The 14,007-nt window shown below is 49.3% G+C and overlaps 5 protein-coding genes across 5 annotated transcripts; 2 read left to right on the top strand and 3 right to left on the bottom strand.

Annotated features, from left to right (window-relative positions):
• Positions 1–54: 54 nt before the first annotated feature.
• BO88DRAFT_327806 (sugar porter family MFS transporter) lies at positions 55–1,783 on the top strand (the record flags this gene model as incomplete). The annotated part of the gene is made up of 4 exons (XM_025702524.1): positions 55–223; positions 285–487; positions 553–633; positions 722–1,783. The coding sequence occupies 4 exons, from the start codon at positions 55–57 to the stop codon at positions 1,781–1,783; spliced, it is 1,515 nt and encodes a 504-aa protein (XP_025568682.1).
• A 164-nt stretch (positions 1,784–1,947) lies between these two features.
• Positions 1,948–4,458, bottom strand: BO88DRAFT_400543 (sigma-70 region 2 family protein). Its single transcript, XM_025705604.1, has one exon. The coding sequence runs from the start codon at positions 4,126–4,128 to the stop codon at positions 2,185–2,187; it is 1,944 nt and encodes a 647-aa protein (XP_025568683.1). The 5' UTR covers positions 4,129–4,458; the 3' UTR covers positions 1,948–2,184.
• A 1,477-nt stretch (positions 4,459–5,935) lies between these two features.
• On the bottom strand, positions 5,936–7,914 carry BO88DRAFT_460635 (uncharacterized protein; the record flags this gene model as incomplete). Its single annotated transcript, XM_025711119.1, has 6 exons — positions 5,936–6,116; positions 6,164–6,606; positions 6,661–6,989; positions 7,056–7,747; positions 7,800–7,844; positions 7,893–7,914. The coding sequence occupies 6 exons, from the start codon at positions 7,912–7,914 to the stop codon at positions 5,998–6,000; spliced, it is 1,650 nt and encodes a 549-aa protein (XP_025568684.1). The 3' UTR covers positions 5,936–5,997.
• An 827-nt stretch (positions 7,915–8,741) lies between these two features.
• Positions 8,742–12,361, top strand: BO88DRAFT_378576 (putative PHD transcription factor). The gene is made up of 2 exons (XM_025704445.1): positions 8,742–10,826; positions 10,885–12,361. The coding sequence occupies exons 1-2, from the start codon at positions 9,236–9,238 to the stop codon at positions 11,946–11,948; spliced, it is 2,655 nt and encodes an 884-aa protein (XP_025568685.1). The 5' UTR covers positions 8,742–9,235; the 3' UTR covers positions 11,949–12,361.
• Positions 12,362–12,410: 49 nt separating this feature from the next.
• BO88DRAFT_483880 (uncharacterized protein) lies at positions 12,411–13,766 on the bottom strand (the record flags this gene model as incomplete). The annotated part of the gene is made up of 2 exons (XM_025712253.1): positions 13,342–13,766; positions 12,411–13,166 (listed from the first exon to the last, which is right to left on the bottom strand). Exons 1-2 carry the CDS (start codon positions 13,606–13,608, stop codon positions 12,411–12,413), a joined length of 1,023 nt encoding a protein of 340 aa, XP_025568686.1. The 5' UTR covers positions 13,609–13,766.
• Between the last annotated feature and the right edge of the window lie 241 nt (positions 13,767–14,007).

Genomic DNA, 14,007 nt, shown 5'->3' on the forward strand with positions numbered 1-14,007 from the left:
AGCCGTCGCATCCTCCCCCACACACAATTCAAGCACTGGGAGTGGAGGTGAACGATGCCCTATCTTCTCGTTACTCTCTGCTGTTTGTTCGCCAGTCTAGGCTCCTTTTTATTTGGTTATGACTCCGGGGTTATATCCTCTGTTATCGACCAGGATTCCTTCAAATATCGCTTCCACAATCCTTCCGATGCAGCGACAGGGGGTATCGTTGCATCCTATAATGGTTCGGACACCCGCGCCGATCACAACCTCGTCGCATCTCATCTCCGGCTGACATTCTGCAGGCGGTGCCATTCTAGGCTCGGTCTTTGTCTCCTACCTCTCTGACCCTTGGGGGCGAAGACCTGTTCTCTTCACCGGTGGCCTCCTCGCTAGCCTTGGGGCCGCATTGCAGGCTGGCGCTGTCAACGTGTCCATGCTCATTGCAGGTCGTTTAATCGCTGGTCTTGCTGTTGGCTTGATGTCCGCCATTATCCCAGTCTATTGTGTATGTATCGCGATAGCGCATCTCTGGGGACCGTTATATTGCAGCGAAATCTGACCGTTTTTAAGAGTGAGCTATCTCCTCCCCGTATTCGTGGCTTCCTAGGTTCACTGCAGCAATGGATGATTGGGCTCGGAGTTGTTGTAGCTGTGAGTGATTTATCTATCTACTATACCCCTGTCCAGCTAGTCAACTAGTCAACTAGCTCGCCCTCTATTCCTGACTAATCGTCTCTAGCAATGGGTGGGATATGGCTGCTCTCTCCGTACGGGAAATTTCAGCTGGAGTTTCCCCTTGGCATTCCAAGCAGTCCCCGCTGTGATTCTTAGCTGTGGCGTCTGGTTTCTCCCTGAATCCCCTCGTTGGCTCATAGAAAAGGGTGATCCAGATGCTGGTCAGGCGGTCTTGAACCGCCTCCATCTACCTCGGGCACAGCTGGATGCTCTACCAATCGAATCGGAATTTGAGCGAATCTCCGCGGGTATTGCGGAGGCCCGGCATTCAGCCAACCACTCCTGGCGACAGCTTTTGTTCGCACAGCCTAATTGGCGTAAGCGTGTGCTGCTTGCCTGTGGCATGCAGGCTTTTACACAATGCTCGGGCACGAATGTGCTCCAGAATTATAACCCAGGTTTATACCGATCCTTGGGCTTGTCGCAATCCACTTCGCTCATCCTGCAGGGTATCTGGGGTGCATTGGCCCAGTTTTGGAACACCGTATTCATACTCTTCATCGATCGGGTCGACCGTCGCAAGCTGCTCATTCCGTCGTTGCTGGGTATGGGCGCCACCATGTGCGTGGAGGCTATCCTGGGGCAAGTGTACAATAACTTTGAAAGCGTTGCGTCACCGAATCACAGTGCCGTCCGTGCTGCAATCGCTGTATTCTTCGTCTTCTCGTTCTTCTACACTAGTCTCGGGCTCATCTCTTGGATCTATCAATCCGAGATTTTCCCCACTGCCATTCGCGCCCGAGGCTCTTCTGTAGCCACCGCCACCAATTGGAGTTTGAATTTAGTTTTCGCTCAGTGTTCGCCGATCGCCCAGTCGCGAATTCAGTTCAAATACTTCTACTGCTTCGCGGCCTTCAACTGGGTTGCGGCGGGTCTCGTCTGGGCCTTGTATCCGGAGACGGCCGGCAAGTCGCTCGAGGAAATTGACCGTCTCTTCACTCCAGAAACTTCGAGGCCTGCATATGATGCAGACAAATCTCACATTTCACAGCCAAATAAAAAGGATAAGGATTCTCTGGTGATTGTTAGTACACGGGATACTAGCAGTCATGCTTCCAAACATTGAGCAGAACACAATGTTGCTGCCACGTCCAAGGAACCACAGTATATGGTATATAGATGAGCTCATGAGTTGATGTCACCAGAAATAATACAATGTTATCAATTCGAAAAGGCAATTGGGCGATCAAAAACAGAACAAGCGGATCACGGAATAAGAAATTCAGTTGGAATGAAAGGTACTTATCATGTATTGTCATGTCTCATGATCGCGGATATATATAACACCAACACCAAGAGATGGCCAAAGGGGCATGAAATTAACGTTACAATTAGACTCGTTTCCACGTGTACACTAACAAGGTATAAGAAGAGAGGGAGGAAAGGATGAGAGGTATGGATACAAGTCTCAAAACCGCAGTGTTGTACATGCAGGTTCCATGCCTCGAGCGATAAAGCCCGACCAAACTACAGGCCTTGGAGGGCCGGCATAACGTAATTAGTGAGAGGCGCACTGAGAATCTCTTGCCGTAAGCCATCTTCCCAAAGCGAGACCGAAGGTATTCCCGTATGTAACGTTAAGCAAGAGAAGAGAAAATAGTTCACGTTCATCCAGCTATCAAAGCTGAGCCGTTTGGCCACTTTGAGCATTCGGCCTGCAAACCATGGCCGATCGTAAGGCGTTTCAGCCGTAGGGCAGTATTGCGTAAAATCGGGTGTATTTCCAGGATTGCGCCTTGTCTCAGGGATTTCAGTCGAACCATCCTCACATGCGAGCAATATTTGCAGCAATGCTTCGACTGAGCCGCTCATATTCACTTCGCAGTTCAGGACAGTCTGCTCCAAATTTCTGAGAAAGGCCTCACTATGCAAAACGGAGTTCCGGTAATCCCACAAGCCAGCATTGAGCATGATCAACGCAACCAGCCGTGCAACAAACTGCTTGCGGTTACCCGATGCTGTAAAGCGTAGCCCGGGAGGCGCTGCGAGAATCTGATACAACAGTGAGGTTGACTGAAATGCCGTGTGACGCATCGGTGCCGTCGTTAAGTTTGTGGATGTGCATTGGTGTATAGCGAGCTGCTCACAGCGCTTGAGAAAGCTGATGAACTCGCTGCACTGATTCTCAATCTCATCCACTGGGGCAGGTATGGGGTGTTGGGAGATATTGTGCTCGATGAACGAATTTTCTGAAAGCGGCAGCTGACTCGACACAAGCCCTTCAGCTTGGGGAACTGGCCTATGTAGCATGGATGGAGGATTGTATTCGAAGAAGAAGCTGGGTCCCTCCGTCTCATAGCCCGAAAGAATATAATCTTGCCAGTTTATTAGCATTCCGAGCCGTGTCTTATGAAAGGCAGATGGCCCGCCACGAAGGCGGACCATCTCCCTTGCTGCTCGCATATGAAGCCAGCTAATCTGCTTATGACCAGGCCGAGGATCGAAGTCTTCAAGGCCTGCAGCGCTTATACAGCCTATAATCGCTTCATCGGAAATATCATCCGGATTCCTGTCCCTCAACTCTCGAAGCATGGTAATCGCACGATCACGATGATAGAGAGCTGCCGCGTCCGGCTCCTCATTACGAACCCAGACCCATGTGCTGGCCGCATGAACTAGTATTGTGTTCTGAAATGCCACAGGCCCTTTCATGCCTTCAGGAACAAATACTGCCGTGTACCAATTATGCGCCTTGGGTGACCGGAAGTGGTTCCCGTATGAGCAAGCAGGCATTTCGTTGACATAGAAGTCAAACAGTCTCTGACCCTCGATGTCTAGTTCAAGAGGCAGAGTGTTGAATGGATCTGTGCGTGCAGCACTCAGGATTGTCTTTGGTGACAACGCTACATCAGCTGGTGTTGTTGGCGCAGACGATGATGGCGTTGGAGTGCTGGTGTCGGAGATGCTGCTTTGAGACAGGCAGTAGGTCTTGGGGGAACTCGTTTTGCTTCTGAAAGATATGCCTTCATAGAATGGCCGAACGGCAGGCTTGGAACCTAAGATAACCCTGCCCTCTGTGGCATGGTTTTTCACAGTTCCGCTCGACTCTTGTTGCGATGAAAAGTCACTGCGTGTCGGCTTGGGAATATTTTCCTGCGCAAGAGTACCGGTTTTATACAAGGCTCCACATTCTTGCGTGTTGTCCGTTTGGTTTTCACTCGTTTTTGTAGCCTGACCAATGGCTCTTTGTTGCTGTCGTGTCTTCTCTGCTTGCGATGGACTCTCTCCGATCTCAGCACCAGACTGCCCGGTTGCATGCCGCTTTTGACGCATATATTCCTGCATAACATGGCGCTTTACTCTAGTCAGAGTACTCCTGCTGTTGTCAGAAGCATCAATAAATTGCCACTGTATTGGTGGCGGCTCTTCTGTGGACTTCTTCCCACTAGCACTGCTTGATTCATCTGGCATATTGAAGGTTAGATGCGCAATGATCTCGTGCCGCGCGAGTGCCTGGATCTTAGCAGTCAGTCGTCATTAAGCGATGCGACAGCTGGTGCCTCATTCAGCCTGCAGGGTAATGTTGGCTTCTCGCTGTATAGGCGCAATGGCGGGGTAGCTTGATCGACTGTTGAAGACTGTCCAAACACCAGCAGCCTTTACTGTGCTTCGCCAAATAGCTGTCTCGCTATGCTTTCGACCCTGAAATGAAAACCCTGTAGAAAGTGCGATAGCGAGGCGCATCCACGAACAGATACCGACTGAAGTTATTGCCGGCTGCCTTGGCAATGGTGCGATAAAGGAATCTAGCTGTATCCGGCAGTGTGTCTTCGGTTACATAAAAACGAGCGGCCAACTTCCGACATCCAAGTCGAGGTTGAAACAAAGCGTGCCAACTGGCGATATCAGAACGCAGCCAGAATTTAAAATGGAACTAGAAGTGAAAGTCAGTACCTGACAAACTACGCTCAAAGCATCAATCCTATAGGGACAACGGAGAGAACAAGTTCAGGCACAAACACATACGGATCTGATAGCGATGAAATATGTAGAGCAAAGAAAATGTTAATTGTTATTAGGCCATGAGGTGATGAGGAGCGAGAAATGCTGGGAGCAGAGTACTGTCAGGATCCCGGGATTGAAGTAAGCCTGCGCTGCTCCACTGATTCGAATCACCTAACCATAAGCATCTTCGGAGCTGAAACCTTGAATCATGGATTCAAAATCTCAAAGTAGCATGGAGACCTGATCGCCAGATTGCTTGTTTCAGTGCCAACTAAGAGGCACCAATGCAGGGGGGTTGGTAAATGGGGTCCGCGGTGCAGGGGATCAGTAGTCTCGGGGCCAGAGATAATAATAGCGTGCGGCTTTAGAACCTAAAACTTTGTTCTAGAGAGCAGGAACGGCAGCATTCAATGATGGTGGGCGGATATGTTCCCGATACACGAAGTGCAGATGCAGAAGCTGGCTTGAACTAGTTTATGATGGTGCTGGAAGTCGGAAGTCCATTCCACTCTCCTAACTCCTAAGCATTCAACCGGGCTCGTTGGTGGGCGGCTGCTAGCGCCGCTTATCTCGGTGAACTCCACGATATCCGGAAATTCACGAAAGACTTCTCGTCTATCGACGTCACTTTATCACTAGCAGTATCCTTCGCATCCTGATCACTTTATGGGTCATAGCTTGGCAATTTATACCGGCTGCATTCTTAATGTGAGGCGATTTAGTAGGGAAGACGCTACCGCCACGAGAGCCAGGCTTCCTCCAAACCACATCCTCCGTCTACCTTGAAAGAAAGTAAGACCTTGTTTATAGCTTTCACCGCCTGCTTAATACAGTGGTAAGCTGCCTGAGGCAGTAGTTAGTATATCAGGCAGTTGAATATCCCGATCGGGGTGGAGGTTATTACATCTCCCAGCTATCAAAGCGAGCCTTTCATCATAAGGGAGGCGGTAGGGCATGGCGTGAGCGAAGGTTGGTGTGATGGAGACATGGCTGGTGTGGCGGTAGTGTCTTTCTTTAGTAGCTATGCAGGCATCTCTCTTGCCCTAACTCCTGCTATGCTAGCTGTAAAAGTAAGCGATATTCAGCATAGGAAAGGTGAGTAATTAAAGGTCGCACATGAGGAGTTGGCCATTGAATGAGCAATTGGATTTGCTAAGTTAGATAGTTGCGTACTATACTCAGTACTCTACGGTGACGGTGAAACACTGGATAAGGTAAAGCGTATGTGTCAATGCTGCTTGACATTGCCCTATGTGGCTCATAGAGATGGAAGCTATGATCTGCCAAAAGATATGAATGACGTTCCAAAAGCCTTTTAGCTACTAATCATAGCGTCTAATTTCTATTCTCCATCAAGACAAAGGCGTCAACTACTCGAAGATCCCATCCATTAATCACTGAGACATCCTTATATGTTTTCGAGAATACAATGTGGTATAAACGGTTCTGGAACTCTAGTAAACGAGTCAGTTATGTCATAAGGAGGCGAGGGTGGAACTACCTGGATGGGGTTTTCGAGGCATTGTAGTGGTGAAGTCGAGAACAATATAGTGGTCCATCCGGCCTTTTTCGATTAGGGTGAAATATTGTCCATTTGGCTTGAACCTGTCCATGTGTTCTTGAAGTCGGTCACGTTCTCTGAGGAGTTCCAACCCCCACTTCTTCTGGGTAATAAGGAAGTCAATTGTTCCACCTTTAATATCCGACTGAACCACGAACTCGGGAGACACGACAACATGTCCATCCAGTAAAGGGAAGAGACAGCGATAAAACTCCTTCTGATACTGGTCTTCCAGTGGTCGGGAACTACCTGCTAATGAACGAGGCGCATGTGCTAGCTGACATGGCTGAAATCCTCTGATAACGTCGAGCGCTAGCTGTAAAGGAGTGTCGTATTCAAGTTGATTATCAGGGCGTTTCTCGGAGAAAAGACACTGGCAATACCTAGACTCTTGGGTTAGAAAGCATTCCAAAGTACTCTATAGGCTCCCCACCTACCAACGGTGAATTGGACTTGCGAATATGTATCGCTCTCCTTCATCGCAAACCTCTGCATGAAGCCATCCGTTGGCTAAGATATGTTCGAGACCTTCTTGTGCCTCCTTAGTTGTACCCGCGAAGCTGGATGTGAGAATCCCATCAGAAGCAATGGCTTCTTTAAGAACAGCGGCGACATTAGGTATTTGTAGGATCCGTGCTGGGGGCAGACCTCTGGAAAATGGGAGACTTCGAATACATCGGAAAAACCCCATTGGGTCACAGAAAAAGGCTGTGCTGACTGTTTGCCATTCTAGCGGTCTGCGGTTTCGCACTTCTTTGGAGGGTACCTGTTGTAGACAAGCATCAAGCTTAGTAAACAGACCGGCGAAACATCGACTTAGGATCAAGCTTACCGGTAGGGACCTCAGAGCTAGGACCAGAGATTTGATGAGCCCTACATGTCCACTGCTGCTTTTGAACAAGCCTTGCTTCAAACCTGGCGTCAGAAGGGGCCCACAGTCTGGTATGACTTGTGGGGCACATCTTTCAATAACTTGAATGGCTTCATTTTCCTCCATTAACAAACCAACAGGTTTCCAAGGTAATTGGATATTGATATTGGGCCTAAGTGATAAATCCTGTCCCTCACCGAAAATCATGGGCGTAACCATATGCTTTCGCTCGAAACCCGAAAAGCCCCTATCTGGAGAGCCGTAAGACATGAACAGTACAATGTAAGGTTGAGATGATGGGTCAACAGCTTTGAACAGATCCGCCCATAGCGCGACGTCCCAATATGATTGTTGGGCCTCATCGATGATGAGATACCCTCGTTGTGTCAGCCAGGAGCGGCCATGGACACCAGTTTGTTGCTCGAGATAGCCGTCCCAGCCCTTTGCTCTCGTTACCATGTCTACATCCCAACCAGACATGACGTAAAGAGGAGTCTTTGGATCACAGTCAAGTAGCTTATTCGCTAATAGATTCACGATGGTTGTCTTACCCGAAGCAGGAGTCCCCCTCACTCGAACAATATGAAATACTTTCAGTCGAGCGATGAGCTCTTCGATCAACCCATCCCGGTGAACGATATGTGGTCCGATATCTATGAAGATTAGCAATGATCTTGCCAAGTCGGGTTGAAGCAAACTATATACCTATAGGTGCAGTTATCTGTGACGGTGCGAATCCAGAGGAAGTAGCTATGACGCAAGGTTAGCTGATGAACATCACGAGTGTAAGAAACGAACAGTAATCTTGGTGGAGGTTCATTGGATGCGAGCATTTTTCACATTGTGCTAGGTTGTTCATGTCCGCAAGACGCGAGGCGCAGGACCCCTCGGGACAAGCACACCGTAAAAATAGTTTTTCGTCTTGCCATTTACATGGCCCCATGAGGAAAAGTAATGTGTAATTATTGATAGTGGTAGGCGATGATTTTGATGTTCTGCAAGTAGATAGTACAAAAGGAATGATCGGGGATTGGGGCTCCATATCTAAGGAGGGTGGCCTTAAATGAACTCCTCCTACCTAGCTGTACATTGAATTGAGCAACGGGACGCTGGAATAGCGTCTCTGGGTGTCAATTAACCATCACTGTAGTACGAGGAGTGAATTATAGTAATTACGTATCAGCGGAACATAGGCTGTCATTATAGTCCTGCGATAAATATATAGCGTCAACACGAACTGGACTCATATTTGACATTCTCCTTCATTCCCTTCCTTCCCCATTCATATCGCCGCTCTTTCACATAGAACACTGTCGCCGTGCTTTGCTGCTTCCTCTTTGGCTTTGTCATGAGCCTTGACTTTCCAGAATGAGACAAATGGCAAGCAAGTATCTGCCGCCCATCACTGTAATGATTAAAAGCACAGGCCTTGTACTCTGGTCTTACAGCTTTCGATAGTGCCGCAGAGGGAGAATAGAAGGTTATCACAGAATCATGCTTCCGAGAGATCTCTTTTATGTCCTAAAGGATAGTACTCAGTCGTGTGATAGGCGGTGTATTGGAGACTTGACGGAGTTAAGGCTCACCGCCTTGACCGTAAATCCGACGCAGAAGCTGCCAAATCCTCTCCGAATTCCATCTCCGCGTCGCCGAGCGCGCTTCCCCCAGCTTGAATGATTATTGAAAGCTTTCAAGTTATTGCGCTAGCCAGCTACTGGGGAAAAGACCCATCATTCACTAGAATCTTCTAAATCACATATCTTGGATTCTGACGCGACGTCGCTGCTTACAGAGACACTCACTTGGGATCGCATCCCACTCCGTTTCGCATCTTTCTCCGACCTCCGCCGCAATTGCGACTTTTACGACCGATCGATAATCAGCAAAGAAGACTTCCCCGTCGGTCGCATTTCCATTCCGGCTTGTGGAAGCTACCGACTCACAATCCAAAACTAATAGTATGAAATTGTATGCGACTGGAACCATACTCTTCGTCTAGGTTGCCAGTCTGCAGAATCGCCAGTTTGCGGGATCTTGAAGGCCAACATATCCCTAGGATTTTGTGCCGGAGCACGCACACGCTGGCTACCCACAGACGGGGTGCGCTTGGACCTTAGAAGGTCGCTGGACGATTTGGAGTGATGGCCGGGGCTACGCAAGCGCCTGGTGATCAAAATCAGGTGGATGGTCGCGTTACCAATCAAGGGTCGACAAACCCGTACGAAACAAACCCCGAGCTCCTCCCCGACGACGACCTATTCCTCGCCCGGAGTGTGCAATATGGCCGCTACGCGCCTCGCGAATCTGACTTCAAACCTCGATACAATCAGTGGTGCGAACCGGATCCAGAGGTCACTTCATACTGGGAAGGCATTGTGAAAGAGCTCTGTACGGCAGAGAATTCTCTGAATGTCTCGGGGAACCGGGAGGTCTTCGCTGCTGGCAGCGTTGTCATTCGCGTCGATCGTGAACCTTCAACTGGCGCCACTGCTGAAAAGTACTCGTGTGCCAACGCCAATGAATTGAGTGCCGCAAGGAAGGCTGAGGATACGCTCAAGGAGATGTCCATCGCCGTGCCGGTCATATACTTTTGCGGGACAATAGATGGGAAGAATGTCACTGTGGAATCTAGAATCCCTGGCGTTACTCTCGAGGTAGCCTGGAGGTACCTCACAGCTGAGCAGATCGACATGTTCAAGCAGCAGTGCCGTCGTATATCGCAGCGCCTTGGCGGGATAGATGCACCCCCCGACCGCCCTTCGTACGTTTGCAGTGGACTCAACTCACAAGCGTCACCTGATGCCCTGGAACCAGAGAAGAATATACTGTTTCGTGAAAGGAAGGAGGACGAACATATCTGTTTGGTCCACAACAATCTGGTACCGTCGAACGTTGTTATCGGCGATGATAAGGTGATCGGGATAACTGGTTGGCGACAGAGCGGGTACTTTGGCTTTGAAAGGGCAGATGAGATACATCGACGCTTTAGGATACTGGTGGCATCTGCCATACATGGAGATAAAGCTACTGATCTGCGAGCGTGGTCTGACCTATATGAAGGACTTGATGCCGCAGGAGTAGTTAGATCCACGAGCAAGCAAGATACACCAATCCCTCTTGTCAAGACCGAACCCCTCAACACGAATTTGGATAAAGTCCCCCTCAACGAAGAGTCGGAATCCAAGCCACCGGTTTCTTCACTTGACGGCCCGGCTGCGGACCATCTCACCCCAAAGAACATTGCGAGTCTCAAAAATAGGGGATCCTCAAGAGCGTCGTCTTCTGACCGCTCCTCGCCAGCTACATCTACGAAACCTGGCCCGGCCCGGAAGTCTGCTACTGCTGCAACCAAGAAAGGGACTGGGCGAAAGTCCACAACCAAAAAGAGGAAAGCAAACGAATTGGACAGCGATATTGTTGATGGCGGTCGTTCCAACACTCCGTCTTCGGCTCGTGCGGGCAAGCCCGCAACCAAAAAGCGAAATTCCACCTCGCACACCAACTCGCCCGCCCCCGATATTAAAAGAAAAGGCAGCAAGAACGTTGAGCAAGATGATATAGAAGAAGAGGAAGAAGATGACTCTGATGATAACGATGAAATCTTTTGCATCTGCCGCAAACCTGACAATCATACGTGGATGATTGGCTGCGATGGTGGGTGTGAGGATTGGTTTCACGGGAAATGCGTCAACATCGACCCGAGAGATGCAGACCTCATTGACAAGTACATCTGTAAGACGTTCCCTCGGCATACAGGCATAATGTATGCCCGTGCACTAACACTCTGCAGGCCCGAATTGCAAGGAGCAAGGCAAAGGATGGACTACATGGAAACCTATGTGCCGGCTAAAGGAATGCCGCAAGCCCGCCCGAGTCAACCAGAAAATCCCCAGCAAATACTGTTCAGACGAACATGGCCGGGAGTTCATGCTTCAGCGAACCAAGCTTCTCCTGGGTACGGGACTGAAAGCAAAGACAACCGCAGCAGGCCGAGCAGCTACCAATGGCATTAATTCGAGCGAAAGCAATAGTCGTGATGGGACCGCTACGCCAGACAGGCGAGATCCGGACGATCTAGGAAGCCGAGGTGGAGTCCTTACAACAGGCGATCTCAAAGCTGTCGTAATGGGCGTCAGCTCCGCCAAAGAATTCCGCAAACTAGGCGAAAGCATCATATCGCTTCCCGCCGAAGAGGAAAGCAAAAATACCGCCACTACCACCACCGATCCGGAAGCCGAGACCAAGGAAGGAAAGAAGATCGGTCTGGACTTCGACGTAGACTGGCTCACATACACTCCCGACGAAGCATCCAAACTACAAAAGATCCGCAAGCAACGGGACGACCTTCTCCATCGGAAAGAGATGCTCCGCGCCCGAAACACATTCATGACACTGGTGCGCCAGCGATCCAAGAGCATTCTGGAGCATCTAAAACAGACCGACCCAAAGGGTGGTTGGAAAGACATCTGCGGTTTCGACAGCAGACTCGCATGGTCGGACGAAGAATTCGACGAATGGCGGTTATCCGATATTGGCGCGAAAGCACTCGAGGATGGCTCGCCCGAAGCCCTGGCATCGAGCTATCCCGAAGCTGCTACGGACCCCGACGGCGACACCGCCATGGATGACGACAACGAAGACGATTTCGAGAAACTCTCACGTGGTGTCTGTATTAAGAAGCGTTGTGAGAGGCATAAACAATGGCTCAAGGTCCAACAGCAAGATGCTGTATTCGAGGAAAACACCCTCGCTCTGGATCTTAGCAAATGCGAAAAGGAAGCGAAGAATGTCGTTGAGAGGGCCGTTCTTAGGATGTGGGCCGAATCAGACAATGCGCAAATTGGTGGCCAGTGATGTAATATTACCAGGGCAGGCGTTAAACCAGCGTGCTTGTCTTTCTTCCCAGCATTCTCCTTTCATATATTACATACAGACGCTTCCTATCTCTCATTCTTTGTCGTGTTTGACAATTGACTTGATTTGGTTGATACCCCCATTCATCATCATCATTATCATTTATTCATCTGGAGAAAAAAGCATGATTCACAACTGGAGTTAGTCAGCGCGGAAAGGCACTTTGGTCTGCTAAGGGGGAAAACTTGGAACTGGTGCATAGTACTTGCATGATAGACGGGGTCAAGGGTTTATGTTTGTTTGAGATTTCAAGTGGAATGACATATTCAAATGGAGTAAGCAGGAAATACTACTATCTACATAGGGCACAATATCATACAACAGGGCATGCACACCCTGCAGCTTATACTAGCAGCTACCAAGCCTCACACAACGAATTATAAACCCAGCCATTCATGTTAATCAAACCTCACCCTCCCAAACACACCACCTCCCAACATTCCCACCTACTCTATCCTTAATAACCTCCACAACCGGAACACTCCCAATACTCGACACCAACAAATGGGTATCAATCCCCTGATCCAGCGTCCTCATCAACAGACTCGGAAACATCTCACCACTATGCGCACGAAACGCAGACTGAATCCCCTCGCCATCATCCATTTCATACAATCCCCCACTGCCACCAACATCGACCTCCCCCACACCTCCACTTTGAGTCGACGCCATCTTTCCCAATCCACTAGTATTCACCAGCATCACAGAGAGATTCGACCCGTGCGTTCGCGTCAACTGCGTTAATGTTCGTAACACAGACGTGAGCATAGCTGATCCCCGCAGGGGGTTCGAAGCTCGGATTACACCCTCGGTTAGGGTGTCCAGGCCTGTGATTATTATGATATGTTCTTGATGTGGTGGTGGTGGTTCTATTGATGGTGTGGTGGCTGGAGATATGGTGGTTGCGATTTCGTGGATGGCTTGTGCGGCTGCGTTGAAGTCGTAGACGGGGAAGAGTTGGACGGAGTCCAGGAGGGTGATTGCTTGGGTTCGGGATAGAGGAGGTTGTTGCTGTTGTTGTTTGTTGAGGAGGGAGGTGAGGAGGCGTTGGGGGGTGAAGGCGCTGAAGTTGGCCGGGTGGATTATGTAGGTTTTTGGTTGGTGGGTGTCATGTTGGTGTTGGTGTAGTAGGTGGGTTGTGAGGAGGTGGCGCGGGAGCTGGGCGGTTGTTAGCTATCTATGTATGTTGTTATATAGGGAGTTGGGATTTGTGGTAAGGAGGTGTAGTGTAAATGATCATCGGGGGTGGTGGATATGGCTTAACAGATTTATGCATAAGGGCACATAGCAGGGACAGGATTGAATAGGTTGTCTAAGGAGAAGGCAGACATACTCTTCCGATGTACTCATCCTCATCACTCGTCTCCTTATGTGCGTCTCTGAGCCTGGAGAAGCCAATGACTATGCCATATTTGAAAACGCTGTCTGGACTATCTTGAAGTCCTTTTTGCACGTCATCTGAGAGGTTCCAGCTTTGTTCCGCGGAGTGTTGTTGATCTTGTTGATGCTTTGTCTCTGCTGATGAGCCAGACGGCAACATGGTATGAGCCAAAACCGGTGGTGCTGGCTCAGCATCGCCAATATAAGCGTTGATGGACATGATGTTCACCGAACTGAACAGTGGGAAAAACGCGTAGCTGTGAACCGCGTCTGTTTATAGGGCTGTCTTCTGTCAAATTATGCTGAGCGTATGTAGTAGTTCAGAACAGCGAGCTATATTCACCCTGTTAGTTGTTGTTATCATATATACAAACCGAGTGTGTTGACTGGTTTAGATGTAGTCTCAAGGTGAGATGTATACAAGGTATGGAGTAAATCTAGGTTTCGCGAACGAATGTTGTGCCGGATATTGTAAAGCCCAGCTCGCCGCTCTTAGATAGAATGCACCATGTAAACCTCACAAAACCCGTCTCATATTCAATCGAGACTTGCACTACATTGGCTGCTCAAACGGAAGAATTATACCTAATAGTAATATAATATTCGATTAACCATCGAG

Source organism: Aspergillus vadensis, assembly GCF_003184925.1.
Source record: "Aspergillus vadensis CBS 113365 unplaced genomic scaffold BO88scaffold_1, whole genome shotgun sequence".
In the NCBI taxonomy this organism is placed as follows: domain Eukaryota; kingdom Fungi; phylum Ascomycota; class Eurotiomycetes; order Eurotiales; family Aspergillaceae; genus Aspergillus; species Aspergillus vadensis.

Excerpts from the sequence above, each read along its gene's own strand:
- BO88DRAFT_400543 (XM_025705604.1), bottom strand. The coding sequence starts at position 4,128 with ATGCCAGATGAATCAAGCAGTGCTAGTGGGAAGAAGTCCACAGAAGAG.
- BO88DRAFT_378576 (XM_025704445.1), top strand. The coding sequence starts at position 9,236 with ATGGCCGGGGCTACGCAAGCGCCTGGTGATCAAAATCAGGTGGATGGT. Across the intron at positions 10,827-10,884 it reads CCTCATTGACAAGTACATCT|GCCCGAATTGCAAGGAGCAA; the intron begins GTAAGACGTTCC and ends AACACTCTGCAG.